General features: G+C 44.9%; 2 protein-coding genes across 37 annotated transcripts in view; one reads left to right on the forward strand and one right to left on the reverse strand.

Moving 5' to 3' along the window:
• The window catches only part of PBRM1 (polybromo 1), a 122,261-nt gene extending 117,690 nt beyond the window's left edge, over positions 1-4,571 (forward strand). For all 35 annotated transcript variants that reach the window (XM_005600572.4, XM_070237428.1, XM_070237416.1 and 32 more), the window contains 3 exons: positions 102-172; positions 283-499; positions 1,723-4,571. In XM_005600572.4, coding sequence (XP_005600629.1) covers positions 102-172; positions 283-499; positions 1,723-1,895 — 461 coding nt within the window. In that variant the 3' untranslated portion in view covers positions 1,896-4,571. The remainder of the gene's footprint in view (positions 1-101; positions 173-282; positions 500-1,722) is intronic.
• A 2,286-nt stretch (positions 4,572-6,857) lies between these two features.
• UQCC5 (ubiquinol-cytochrome c reductase complex assembly factor 5) lies at positions 6,858-11,826 on the reverse strand. 2 transcript variants are annotated; one of them, XM_005600575.4, is made up of 3 exons: positions 11,365-11,826; positions 8,050-8,137; positions 6,858-7,733 (listed from the first exon to the last, which is right to left on the reverse strand). In XM_005600575.4, the coding sequence occupies exons 1-3, from the start codon at positions 11,513-11,515 to the stop codon at positions 7,721-7,723; spliced, it is 252 nt and encodes an 83-aa protein (XP_005600632.1). In that variant the 5' UTR covers positions 11,516-11,826; the 3' UTR covers positions 6,858-7,720. The 2 variants fall into 2 exon arrangements, 1 of the variants encoding a protein (XP_005600632.1); XR_011426870.1 differs by having other exon boundaries at positions 7,685-7,733; positions 11,498-11,638.
• Between the last annotated feature and the right edge of the window lie 2,557 nt (positions 11,827-14,383).

The following is a 14,383-nucleotide window of genomic DNA, read 5'->3' on the forward strand; positions in this document are numbered from 1 at the left end:
CCATAGGTTTGCATTATATGGCATCATTTCTTATCAGACAGTAGTTTTTCAGTTATCTCAACCCAGAACCTCTAATTTTACCATTGCATTCTGAATTATAGGTGTGATGAACCAAGGAGTGGCCCCTATGGTAGGGACTCCAGCACCAGGTGGAAGTCCATATGGACAGCAGGTGAGCCTTCCAGTTGGATTTTCTAGGACTCGACAGAATTCAAGTTATACTCTTTCTCAGCATGTGCTGAGTATTTCTTTTCCCTCACCATGGGGTCTGTGCTCTTTCAGGTAGGAGTTTTGGGGCCTCCAGGGCAACAGGCACCACCTCCATATCCTGGCCCACATCCACCAGGCCCCCCTGTCATACAGCAGCCAACAACACCCATGTTTGTGGCTCCCCCACCGAAGACGCAACGGCTTCTCCACTCAGAGGCCTACCTGAAATACATTGAAGGACTCAGTGCTGAGTCCAACAGCATTAGCAAGTGGGACCAGACCCTGGCAGGTAAGAAGAGTCCTTCTCAATAAGCCTTTGAGAAATCCACAGTTCCTCAAAGTCCACTCACTGCTATTGGCATATTTATTATAGGATAGATATCCATTTTTCTTACATAAGTAAGATAAATCATACATTTAATAGAAGGGTTAGGAGCTTCTTTGTTCACGTCACACATTGAAAATGGTTTTTTGTTGAATTTCAGAGCTTAGTTTTGTCATAAACATCACTGCCATCTTTTTTAAGTATATTCTGAATTTGTTCAATTATTTTTCAGGCAGTTGGGCATTAGCACAGATGCATTTGGGTAATTTCACCTCAATTTTGAAAAAAAGGAAAATATTGGAAATCATATTTCTGTTAACTTATCAAGTTATTCATTTAGTTCACTAGACTTAATGTATTTTCAGTACATACCGAAATAACTTGCCTAGTTTCTGGAAAGAAATTTGGAAGTTTCTACTCATTCTTCATTTAGAAACCAAATTTGATAATTTAATTTCTTTTAAGGGTAGTAGGTATGCTTTCCCTTTCTTCACATTTACCTTTTTTTAAGACTGGCATCTGAGCTAACATCTGTTGCCAATCTTTTTTTTTTTTTCCTTCTTCTCCCCAAAGCCCCCCAGTGCATAGTTGTATATTCTAGTTGTAGGTCCTTCTGGCTCTGCTATGGGGGCACCACCTCAGCATGGCTTGATGAACAGTGCTAGGTCTGCACCCAGGATCCAAACTGGCAAAACCCTGGGCCGCCGAAGTGGAGCGTGTGAACTTAACCACTCAGCCATGGGGCCGGCCCTTTTTAGGAGTTTTTGTTAAAATTGACGCAATTATTAAATATCAGGAGTGCCTACAACAAAATATTAATGATGAGATCTTTTAGGTGTTTGTGCAACTCTTGTGTTCCCATTCTAGTAGAGAATTATATTGTGCAGCTCTTTTGTGAAGTCATTATTATAAATTAGATAATTTCTAAAATACAAAGCATGAAACAACGAGACATCCGTGGCTAGGTGGTTTCATGCCTAAGTGAAGTAGTTTTCTAAAAACCAAGATGCCTAATAAAATGGCATAAGAAATTTGCTTAGAAATATTCTGTAGAGTTAAAATTTATAATATTCAATAAATAATAAGTGTTTTATGTTTTAATAAATCTATCAGACCTTAGGACTGAGGGAAAATTTCTTACCTTAAAATTCCTGTTTATATTTCTCCATCTGCACTTCAATTTTCAGCTCGAAGACGTGATGTCCATTTGTCAAAAGAACAGGAGAGCCGCCTACCCTCTCACTGGCTGAAAAGTAAAGGGGCCCACACTACTATGGCCGATGCCCTCTGGCGCCTTCGGGATTTGATGCTCCGAGACACCCTCAACATTCGCCAAGCGTACAATCTAGAAAACCTTTAATCGCATCAATTACGTTTCTTTTATAGAAGCATAAAGAGTTTTGTGGAACAGTAGCCATTTTAGTTACTGGGGGTGGGGGGAGGAACAAAGGATGATAATTTTTATTGCATTTTACTGTACATCACAAGGCCATTTTTATATAAGGACACTTTTAATAAGCTATTTCAATTTGTTTTTGTTATATTAAGTTGACTTTATCAAATACACAAAGATTTTTTTGCATATGTTTCCTTCGTTTAAAACCAGTTTCATAATTGGTTGTATATGTAGACTTGGAGTTTTATCTTTTTACTTGTTGCCATGGAACTGAAACCATCAAAGGTTTTGTCTTGGCTTGGGGTTTTTGTTTTTTGTTTTTGGGGTTTTTTTTTTATAAAAGAAAAAACAAAATGAAAAAAAATATACACACACACACGAGTTTACAGATGAGTTTAAGTTGACAGTGAAATGTGAAGTTGGTCCTAGTTTACATCTCAGAGAGGGGTGTGTTCTTGTGTCTGTTTCATGTGCCTGAATGTCTTAAGCCACTTTCGCAAAACTGTTTCTTACAGGTGAAGTGAAGGTTGTTATTTAGGTTATGGGTGTTTGGCAGACATGGCACATTGCTCTGTTAACTCAGAAGCTTGCTCCAGAAATCTGAAATCAGTGCTGTGCATCCTTCTGCAGCTAGTACATCTCCTGGACACCTGGAGGGAAAGATCACTTTTTCTGTGCTGAGTTAGATACCTATGGTGTCAGTTATTTTTGCAGAACACGTGCACAACCCTAAGTTATATTTAGTCTTGGCAGGTAAGTGTGAGGGTACTTTTGATCTATTTATAATGAATTCACAATTTATGCCTATATATTAGATGATTTAAAATTTTGAATCTCTTACATTGGGAAACATTGAAGTTCATCTTGAAGAAAGCATTGAGGTATGCAAGGACGTAATTTATTTTTAAACATAACACCTAACCCAACATAGGGAGGGGAGTGCATAACAATATATGAGCTGTGTCAGAAGCATAATTATAAAAGGGTACAGTGCCTGCCTATGCAAATATGTTTTAGTATTTTTTATTTCCTCTTCAGATGTGGCATTTTTTTCTTCTAAGTTAAAGTTGTAATTCTTAACCAGAAATTTAAGACTTTTTGAAGTATTTTTTAAATTTAGCTTGTGCTTTTGAATTTCAGGAGAAAGGAATCATAATTTTAAAAAATGCTCACTAAAAAGACTATTACAGATCCCAAACACTTGGGTTTGATGACCCTGTTTCTCCATATGACCCTAGAATAATCATTTGGAGGGCAGTGTATGATGCTCAGATAAGTGGAAAGCGTCAAACACGGAACAGCGTTTCACTTGGCATTTTTGAAACCTGCTTTATTGCAACAAGGTGGTTGCCATCGCGGTGGAGCATCCACTTCTGTTTGCAAGTTGAGAGAGTGACTCTCAGAGGATGCTTTTTTCTTTTAATCTGGAATGAATCAATACCCAGGTATTTAATTACCATTCTTACTAAATCATGTGGACAAAAGAGTGTAGAACGGAAAAAAAGTCTCTTGTATCAGATACGTTAAATACAGGAGGCCCTTGTAACTTAATTGCCTGTAGTCAACCACTGGATCTCAATTTGCATCAAGTATTTTAAATAATTCTGAATTTTAAAAAAATGTATTACAGTAGTATGTCAGTACCTTATTGTCAAACTGAATCAGATAAAGAAAACTTCATTTCCTGGTTATTTGGGCCATTGAATCATCATGAACTGTATAATACAATCAGATTATTTTATTTCTAGACATCCTTGAATTACACCAAAGAACCTGAAATTTAATTTTGGTTAAGTTATTTATTTATTTCATGCACCCATTTTATTTCCCTTTTTAAGGTCTGGATGAGACTTCTTTGGGAAGCCTCTAAAAACTCTTCACTGTGGGCTATGTGGGGCATTAGAAGCCAGAGCACTCCTCCTCCAGGCTCCTTCCCAGGGTTTGGAGGTGCTGTAGGAACCATAGATCCAGCAAGGGGCTTCCCTAAGGCAGTGCAGAGCCGGGCCAGGGGGCCACTTGGCAGGCCCTAATTAAGTTTAAAAAAAAAAAAAAAAACTATGTATTTATTTTAGAATCATGTCTTTCTGTATATTAACCTGGAGAATATCAATCAATATTTAGGATATAAGATTTGAGGTCAGCCATCTTCCAAGAAAGAAAAACCAAAAAAAAGCAAGTAAACAAAAAGTCCTGACTTAAGAAGGTACAAGTGAACTACACATCTTTTTCCATGAGTTTTATGAACTGTAGTGATGTGGCTTAGAAAGCATAAGGGCCTAAATGTTTTCAAAATGTCAGTTCACGTGGAAAAGAATTTTGTCTATGTGGGAGAAAAACCTATAGGTTTAAAATAGTATGTCAGCCAACTGATTTAAAAGGCCTTGAATTGCTTTGTTTTTGAACCCACCCTTCTCTTCTTATGAGGAAGAATTGAGAGGGGACGCTTCTTTGTGTAAAATCTCCAAATTGGTGTTGTTGACTTTTGAGCTTGAACATTTTCAGACCTGATTAAAACTTGGTTTATTCTAATTTCTGTATCAAAAGAGGTTTAAGTGGTAACTAGTCTTATAACATGTATGTATCATATGTTTGTTCATCTAAAGCTTTTTAATCCAAATAAAAATGGAGTTTGCAAAGTGATTTGGATTAACCAGGTTTGGTTGTTCTGTTAAAGCTTGTGTCAGATGTTAGTTCCAAGCAGATTTCCTGCAAGCCTTGATTTTATGCTGACAGGGATACGGCTGCCAATTGAAGGGAAGAGAGCTCCTCAGGTGGAGGCAGAAGTCAGTGTCCAGACCCTGGCTGAGGGATCGGGCTGCATTAACAAAGCCGAATGTAGTCAGACTGCAGTCTGGCATGCCCCACGCCAAGCTGGCAGTCAGGGAATTCCTAACATGTCCTCAGTATGGGCAGAAAGGCAGGTTGAAGTTAAAAATGGAGAGTTACTGATGGCGGAAGGTAAGGAAAGCATGTCCTGTGTCATAAAGGAGTGTAACCCATTTCAAACAGTCAGCTGTTTGTGGCCAGAAGAGACAAGTGGCCCAGGTATGTCTTTAACATCCTTATAATCTCTTAAACCATGACCACACTTTTAATAGAAAGTGTTGGTAAAAATCAACCAACTGTTTTCCTCTAATATCACTTTGCAAATCCCTGTGGTTCTGTTCTCTTAAGAGTTTAGGGCTGTACAGCCATCTGTGCTCATGAGCATATTTTGAGTGATCATTGATATATAGTTAAACATTCCACTATGAGCAAATACTGCTAAGTATTACTGTGTTCCTCTTTAGTTTAGAAGTATGCTAGGTCAGCTCAGAAAGTTCAGAACTGAACACATTAACAGAACTATTTCTATGCCCAAAATAGATGTGCTATTCACGTTTTGTGGATTGCACATAAGTGTGGCAAGAAATTCCAAATTTAGTACACGTGTGTGAAGACTAAGACCCAATACTGCTTTACTAGGAGAGAAGTTTTTTGGAAAATGCCAGAGTCCAAGTGTATACTTTTTTAAAAGCAGTTAACTCTGTGAAAAATTCAAATTTACAAAAATAGAAAGAGATTAATGTGATTAAGATAACATCAGAGGGGCCAGCCCAGTGGCACAGCAGTTGAGTTCGGACGTTACGCTTCTCGGTGGCCTGGCGTGCGCCACTTCAGATCCCGGGTGCGGACATGGTACCTCTTGGCAAAAGCCATGCTGTGCTAGGCATCCCATGTATAAAGTAGAGGAAGATGGGCATGGATGTTAGCTCAGGGCCAGTCTTCCTCAGCAAAAAGAGGAGGATTGGCAGTAGTTAGCTCAGGGCTAATCTTCCTCAAAAAAAAAGATAACATCAGAGATATAGGCAAGACTTTCAAACTAGGACTGCTAGATGAACAAAGACAGCCCTTGCTTATTATTTACTGTGCACCTAACATAGGTACTTGCCCTCTCAGTTCAGAAGATCAAATGAAGCTATAAAGCCTGCGTTCTTTCCCCAACACTACAGTGGAAGTAGACTTCTAGCATGTCTACCAAAATTAGATTTTGGTCATTCTAGAATAAGTGCTGTGATTTTTGAAATTGTTTTGCCTTTTAGTTCACACTAGAGGGCACTGCAGTTCTATAATCAGCATATAAGATTATGGTTCTTTTCACTTTAAGTTCCTTTAAATAATTGCAGTATCTGATAAGTAAGGTAGTCATATTCCTTAGCAGGAGGGTTAAAAATTTTTTCCAAGCAAAGTTGAAAAGCTTGCACCTTGGTTAAAACAGATTAGTTCTGGGGCTGGCCCGGTGGCACAGCAGTTAAGTTTGCACGTTCTGCTTCGGCGGCCCAGGGTTGCTGGTTCAGATCCCAGGTGCAGACCTATGCACCACTTGTCAAGCCATGCTGTGGCAGGAGTCCCACATAGAAAGTAGAGGAAGATGGGCACAGATGTTAGCTCAAGGCCAGTCTTCCTCAGCAAAAAGAGGAGGATTGGTGGCAGATGTTAGCTCAGGGCTAATCTTCCTCAAAAAAAAAAAAAAAAGATTAGTTCTTACTCTGTAGCATCCAAACTAATGTGCTCTGAAAGTATCAATTTAATAGAATAATTCCTATAACACTAACTTGCCTTTAAGTCAGACATTGTCCTGTCATCTTCAAAGGTTTGTTGTCCTTCAATAAATCCGCACTTTATATATTTTCAAAAAGGAGAAGAACACTAGGGAGAGCTAACACAAATTTCAGGCTAGTGATTCTTTCTAGGGGGGGCCAGGGAAGGAACCACAGCACACACACAAGTTAGCTGATGGTTTTCTTAGCATTTACAACTATTCTTTGTAAAAGGTGTGTGTGTGTTGCATATTCTTTATATGTATCAAACATTACTAAATTCTCTGTATGAATCAAACATTCTAAGACTTGGGGTGGGGAGAACATATGGAATAAGGCCATATAATTGAGAGAATCATACCACAGTTTAATTTCTTATGCAGCATCACTAAGATGCCTGTGAGGTTAGATTCACCAGGAACTCTTTAGTTGACGTAGCCTTTCTCTCCCAGGTGCTGTTGGTCATCACTGGTCTTCACACTCAAGCCGTCTCTGAGCAGGTAGAGCTTTAATGAGATCTGAGTAGTCAGTGGCTATATTGAATTGGTTCTAAGATAAATGCACTAACATATTAGAAAAAAATGCCTAGAAAAATTGAGATTTGTGGCAGAGGGAGATCATTAACTTCAGGATACCCTGTGTCTTTAAGTATCTGCTTCTTTATTCATGAGTAATAGTTAAAAATCATTTTGAAACTTAGTCTTTAATATGCTGATATTTTCTCGTTTGGAGATATTGGATGTAGTTATCTAAGTATGGAAAGATGCCTTTCCCTTTTTCTATCAGCTGACCCAAACTTACTCTTGGTCAGATTGCAAAATCTCTCCCAATAGACTGAGCTTCTGATTTAGCTGAAGTCTATGGTTGCTTTACACTGTGAAGTTTCATTTCTTAGGGAAGGAACAGTGTCTTCATCTTTAGCAGCAAGATGAAAGCTTTATCTTCACCATAGCCAGGTGTGAAGCCTGTTGCCGGCACCCCCTCCCCGCCCCAGTCTTCATGGAGGTCCAGCCCTTGTATGTTAGTGGACCCAGGCAAGGGAAGGGGTTATTTCTGTTCACAAGAGCACTTAACATGAGTAGTGTGTGATCAGTCAGGAATTCCCACCACCCTAGCAAAATGTTTACAGATTGGTAGCTGGCAGAAATGTAATCTGTATAAATATCCTGGTTTAAATGATCTTGCAGTAGAAAGCTTTTATGTCCATGATTAAATCTGAATTCTGCAAAAAAAAAAGTAGATAAGATTATCTTTTGTTGCCTAAAACAACGAACTTCACAATTCAGACTGCACTGAAAAGCATGCTGATTGATGTTTGAATTTTTTAAGAAATATTTCATGGACTAGACTCAATGGGTAGGTGTGTTTTAGGAGGAAACAGTTTTCCCACAAGTGCTGTCCAACAGTGACTTGGGAAGTATTCAAGCAGAGACAGGAAAACTAAAAATTCTTTGTAAAGGCAGTTCTGTGTAAGAACAACAGATCTGAAAAGTACATTTTTAAAGGAGTTGAAACCAGTAGTAAAATTTCATATTCACTTTATTGATTGCTGAAGTTCAGTCTCTGGTGCATCTTCCAGCCGTCTCTGATACTGTCTTTCTGAGGCTTTTCTACGGTAGACATCATCTGTATCAAACAAAAATTTTACTTAGACTTTTAAGAAACCGAGGAATTAAAAATACTCATCTGTGTAATTTAACCAATAATCTAGGTCTGTCACCTATTTCTGAATCTCAACATTAATGTTTAACTCAATGCCAAAATAAACTTAATTTAAAACAAAATGGGGCCAGCCCCAGTGGCCTAGTGCTTAAGTTCAGTGCGCGCTACTTCAGCAGCCCAGGTTCAGTTCCTGGGCACGGACCTAGACCTCTTGTCTGTCAGTGGCCATGCTGTGCTGGCGGTTCACATACCAAAAAAAGGAAGATTGGCAGCAGATGTTAGCTCAGGGAAAATATTCCTCAGCAAAAAAATAAATAAAATGAGTTCAGTGAGGACTACATTAATGAAGCTCTGGACTTCAGTAGCGGGTAAGAGTCAAGGTCTTCAGACAGGATCATGTCTCAGCACGCCTCTTAGCAATGTTGTAAGAATTTCCTCACTTCCTTTTCCCCCGTGATTTCTGTTCTCTCTGAAATATCCTTCTTAACTGAAACCTGGCCCCTGAAAGGCACTTCTTGCCCTACTGCTCTCTGCTGCTCCCTCTCCCAAACCCAGGAACTCAGGGTGGGGAAGTAAGGTCAGTTTCCTTGTTCTCAGCTGCTGCTTTTCCAGACTACTGATTCTCTACCCTCTTCCTTTGGGGCTTATGCCATTTGCCATCATCTCTGCAGTGGCACCTGCTCTCCATCACTCCCTTTCAGTCACTGGAAATGCTAGCATCTAGCTCAGGCTCCATCTTCCTAGGCAACACCATTCCCCACAGGGATGAAGCCCAGCCCCCTTCACCTCCCTGACTTCTCCAGTCAACTTCTGCCATCTACTTGCAGTGTTCCTCAAGTAATACATTCATTCTGCTCTGACCACAATCTCTACTATCTTTCTAGCCCTTCTGTCCTTGGACCTCTACCAATTTCTTCCCCAGGTCCTTGGCCCCTGCCCAAACCAGCTGAAATTCCCTCTTTGTCAACATCAACTTCTTGACACACCTTCAAAACGCCAACTACAGATTAATCCAACTTCCTTCCTTCTTGCCTCATTCTGCTTGCTTTGCACTCTGGGGCCAACTGCTGCATCTAACTGGGTGTGCTGTGAAGCCTGACGATCCTGTTTCCTCAGCCATAACCCTGACCCACTCCCAAATGGCCATGAACTCTTTCTTCAGAAAAAAGTCATCAGTAAAGAACTCTTCCAGCTAACTTCCAAGGGCTACTCCTACCGCCCCACTCTGATCCCATCCTCTCCCACTTTCTCAGAGGCCAAGGTATCTCCAGCCTCTCTCCACCTACTCTTTCCTGATTCTCATTTGCCTCTCTTCGAGTCTCTCTTGGTCTGGGAGAGGGAGCTTACCTCCCATTCGCAGTCAAACCTCCTGAACTTCCTGTCTTCCTTGATAACAGACTCCTCTGGTTTCCCTCCTGGCTTTTCTGGCCCCTCTCAGTCATCCTGAAAATGTTGGAGTTTGACTCTGACGTTCATCACAATCTGTTTGTGAACGACCCACAAACCCAGATCTATGGCCCAGATCTGCCTCCGGAGCTTCAGATCTGTATAACCATCTCCACCTCAGCACATCGAAAATGAAGCTCAGGATTGTCCTGCCTGTGTTCCCCCTGCCCCAGCGGTCCTGACAGAAGCTTCCACTCCTCATCTCTTGAGTCTACCCAATCACCAAGCCCTACCAATACTATCTCTGGGGTGTCTCTCAACTCCACCCACTTCTTTGCCTCCCTTCTGTCCCCACTCTAGACCAGGCCACCACCTCAAACCTGGACAACCACATAGCCTAAGTGTCCCTAACAGTCTCCTGTCCACAAGAAGCTATTCTCAGCCCCGTGGCTGAGTGGTTAAGATCGGACGCTCCGCTTCAGTGGCCCGGGGTTTCACCAGTTCAGATCCTGGGTGCGGACCTACCATAGCTCATCAAGCCATGCTGAGGTGGCATCCCACACAGCACAATTAGAAGGACCTACAACTAGAATATACAACTATGTGCTGGGGGCTTTGGGGAGAAGAAGAAAAAGATTAGCAACAGATGTTAGCTCAGGTGGCAATATTAAAAAAAAATTGCTGCCACTTAAAACCCTTCAATCCTTTGGGACATACTCTTTGTTCTCCAGTCCATTTGTGGCCCTGCAAGCACCTCTAACCACTTCCTCCCTTACTCTGCTCACTTGCTTCAGTCCCTCAAACACAGCATACTTTCACACCAAGGTCTCCATGTCTACTGTTAGCGCTGGCATGAGACACTTTCAACTCCACACACCTTCCCTCATCTGGTTGACACTGACTCAATCTTCAGGTCCTACCTGACATGGTAACTCCTCCTGGAAGCCTTCCCTGCACCATCTAGTCCAATTGAGGTGCCCCACCCAAAACTCCCATGCTCCCTCCACTTTCCCCTCACAGCACTGATCACACTTAAACAATGTTTACATCTGTCTCTCCCATTAGAGCTCTTCTGGAGTAGGGGACCCTCTGCCTTGTTCATCATGTCCTCTCATCAGTGCTCATTAAATATTGATGAATGGATGAACAGAAGGTCTGAATATCTTTAGAAAGCAGTAATGTAATTTTTTTTTTTTTAATGAGGGTTAGCAACTCTCAAGTGATGCAGTGTTTCTGGAGACGGACAAAGCAGAAAGGGCCTAGGGATTGGAGAAGTCTTTCCAGAAGAGGAACTAGTTCAGCAAAGCAATGCTAGGCATTTTTTCACAGTGCTGGGCCCTGGTGCCAAGGACTCTGCCCTGTAAAGACAGTGGTAATTAGCTAAGCCGGACAGACCAGCTCCCTCCAGGGTTTGGACTGAAGAGTGCAGAGAGGACTGGCCAGTTAGCAGGAGTTTCCATGAATCCTCAGGATCCCACCCCCTTCTGTGGTACTGTGAACGAGGCTGTTCTTCATGTCCAAATAATATCACAGGCATATTATCACGTGCCCTCCCCTCAACGTGCAGGGAAAGTCTCAAGGTTGTTCGCCAATGTGCCTTTGTCGCCCCCGTTACAGCAGGACCCAAGCCGGTCCCTAGGGCCCAACGAATGACCTGCACTTGCCCTTCTGACCAGGGTAAAAGCAGCTCATCGCTCTGGGTGGAACGAACGGTCTGCAACCTAAGAATATCCTCCAGGAAAACGGGTCCCTTGCCGCCTCGTGCCTTCCTGAAATAAAACGGAGGCTGCTGCACCCCCACTTACAGAAGGTCTCCTGGCCCACGCGCACTTTAATCATGATCCACTCCATTGTTCCTCCCAGGACAAAAAAGAAGGGCAGGAACCGGTAGACGCCGAGTCGCTGCTTTCCGGGCACCCACTGCAGAACCCGCCTCACCTGGGCCCTGGAAAACATGCCCGACCGAAGTCGTGGAGAGGGGTACGGCGGAAGCAGGAGCGACGTGAGCTGCCCCAGCCCCTAGACTGGAGCGCCCGGGTGGAGCCGAGCCGTCCCGCTCGTCCTTGCCAAGGCACAAAGGCCGGGCGCCGTAGGACCCCTACCCTGCGCCCCCGCCAGGCGCGTGCAGATCTTCAGGAGCTGAGCGATGAGCCCCAGACCCAAAGCCTGAGGCGGCTCCACCAATCAGAGTGCGGTGGGGTACGCGGATCCGCCAATCAGAATGCGGCAGAGTGCGCGTGCTCTGTGAGACCGGCCCGGCCTGAGGGGGCTGGCGCAGGCGCCTCGGCTCTAGAGGCGGGGCTCCCCAAGGGGGCGAGGCCTCCCACGTGGCTTCGGGCCGGTCCCGCCCCACGACCTCTCCGGTACAGGCTAGTGCTCAGAGTTGGCAGCCGCACCCCCTACTCTGCCACCGCCATCTTTTTTTTAAAGTCCTGATAGAAGTGATGACCCTCTCTGATGGACTAAATGTGTACTACACCATACTCTAAATGCAATCACTCAACGCTTTGCATTTATTTCAGGGTCGTGACTGGTGACTAGACTTTTAAAAATAACAGAATTTGATATGCATCATTGAAAGCTGAACTTTATCATGATCACAAAAAAAGGATCTTGTGAAAAACAACTCTAAAATTAATCAAAGCTATCCTATATGGGACACTTAGCGTTATACAGGGACTTGTAGGTGCTTTTTATGCATCATCTTCTTATTCACAATAATCACAGAACCGCAGGATGGTTAAAGAGCCTGGGCTTTGTCAAAGCACATCCCTGCTCTACACAAACTCTCTTAGCTGGTCTGTGCCTCAACTCTCTAACCTACAAAACGGGGACCTTTCTCTGAAGCTTTGAGAGGATTTAGAGAGATAAATAAAGCACTTAACACAATGCCTGGAGCATAGTTACTGGTCAATTAACATTAGCTATAATACTATGATGATGATGGTTTATTGAGCCCTAGCTCTTTACATGTATTCCAGAACCTACTGAACCTCGCCCCTATTTTCATCATTTCCTTTTATAGATGGGGAACTGAGAAGTTAAGAAATTAAGCCAGGTAGAAGCGGAACTCTGACTCTAGGGACTTCACTCTCACTGAGTTGCTGTGCTTGCTGAAGATGTCTATAAGGGGCTGTCACCTCATTACCTAAGGACAAAAAAACTAGGCAGTATCTTTGAGAAGGGAGACAACTATCAGACAATCTAAGAAAATCAAATGAAAACTTAGAACCAATAAGAGAGTTTGGTGATGTGGACACAAAACACACAAAAACAGGCTGGAGAAGAGAGAGAGCAAACAGGGGCCCTGTAAAGGGTCATAGGGTCTGCCGCTGAGCAGCCAGGCCAGCTGCTCAGATAACCTCCCTTCTCTTGGAAGCAACCCCACCCAACCGCCCACACACACGCTTGGTGCTCACTTTTTTTCCCCCCTCTGAGGAAGATAAGCCCTGAGGCTAACATCTGTGCCAATCTTCCAATCTTCCTCCACGTTATATGTAGGTCCCAGCCACAGCATGGCTGAGGAGTGGTGTAGGTCCGCACCAGGGATCCAAACCCAGGAACCCAGATGTCCAAGCGCAGCTTGCAGAATTTAACCACTATGCTGCAACAGTCCCTTTTCTCTTGGTAGCTCTGGGGGGCTGGATGCCTCAGAGCACCCATATCCTGCCCAGACGAGGCTTACATGTGGCCAGATCTCCAGTACCCACCTAGCTCAATGTGGCCCTGGGGCTGCACAGCCACCCACCCACGGGCCCACCCTTCGGCCTCCACCCTGCACCAGCACCTGGCCCAGGGTCTGGCACAATGTAGGCCCTCAGCCAAGGTGCAATGGATATTCGAATGTACACACACCCTTAAAGGCGGAGAGGCCACCATGAGGAGCACCCCACGGAAGCAGCGTCCAGCTGATCAGCTCCCCACCGACTGGGGCCATGGGTGCAGGGTCAGCCTCCACAGAACCCAGGGCCCAGCCTGATAGGCATGTGGGCTCAGAAAACGGAGCTGAGTAGAAGAAACGCGGGTGGAGAGTAGTTCCAAGAAGGAAAGAGGAATTTCGTTGGAAAGCCTGGAGACATTGCTGGAAGAGATCGCGGCATCTCAAGAGAGAGCCTGAGAGGGGAAAGCATGGAGTGGGCCGGGTCGGTGCGGCCATTTGCTGAGGTCGGAACCAAGTAGGCGCAGTGACCCCGGCCCACCGCCCGGCAGCGCCCAGTCGTGTGAGGTCCGGGGAAAGAGAAGGGGCTGCTTCAGCGGATGTCGGCTGTGCTGCGGACTCTGGGGTCTCAACCAGCGTGGGGTGGCGCCGGCGAGCGCGCGGGAAGGGCTCTTTATTCGCCGGATAAATTAGTGAAGCAGAGGGGCCTCCGGTCTGCGGGCAGAGCCAGTCAGGGGCCGGAGGCGGGGAGCAGGACCCCCGCAGCGGGACTGGGGGGGAGGGGCCGAGGATCTGCGGTCAGGAGGACAAGAGGTGGGGGAAGGGACGGCAGGGCCCGGGAACGCAGGGGCAGACAGAGGACTGGGGGGCCCAGGTGGACCCGCCGCGCTCCCGCCCTTTCCTCTCCGCGCCCCAGCCGTCCAGAGCTTCGCGGGGACGGCCGTTCTTAGGTCCTCGGACCTCCCAGGTGGGGGACAGACCAGGCCGCCATCACCGCCGCGGCGACCAAAGGGGGCTGCAATGTCCTTCTCAGCCTCGCGGGAGACTGGGGGAGGGGGCCAGCAAGCCCGCCCCGCCCCGTCCCGGGACCTCCCGCCCCCAGGGCCGAGGGCCGCGCCCATTGGCCGGCCGGGCTCCGCGCGCCGCGCCCATTGGCCGGCCACGGT

This window comes from Equus caballus, chromosome 16 (assembly GCF_041296265.1).
Source record: "Equus caballus isolate H_3958 breed thoroughbred chromosome 16, TB-T2T, whole genome shotgun sequence".
Classification (NCBI taxonomy): Eukaryota; Metazoa; Chordata; class Mammalia; order Perissodactyla; family Equidae; genus Equus; species Equus caballus.

Coding starts and splice junctions, on each gene's coding strand:
- UQCC5 (XM_005600575.4), bottom strand. CDS start 11,515: ATGTTTTCCAGGGCCCAGGTGAGGCGGGTTCTGCAGTGGGTGCCCGGA. Junction 8,138..11,364: donor CGTGGGCCAGGAGACCTTCT/GTAAGTGGGGGT, acceptor TGTTTGATACAG/ATGATGTCTACCGTAGAAAA.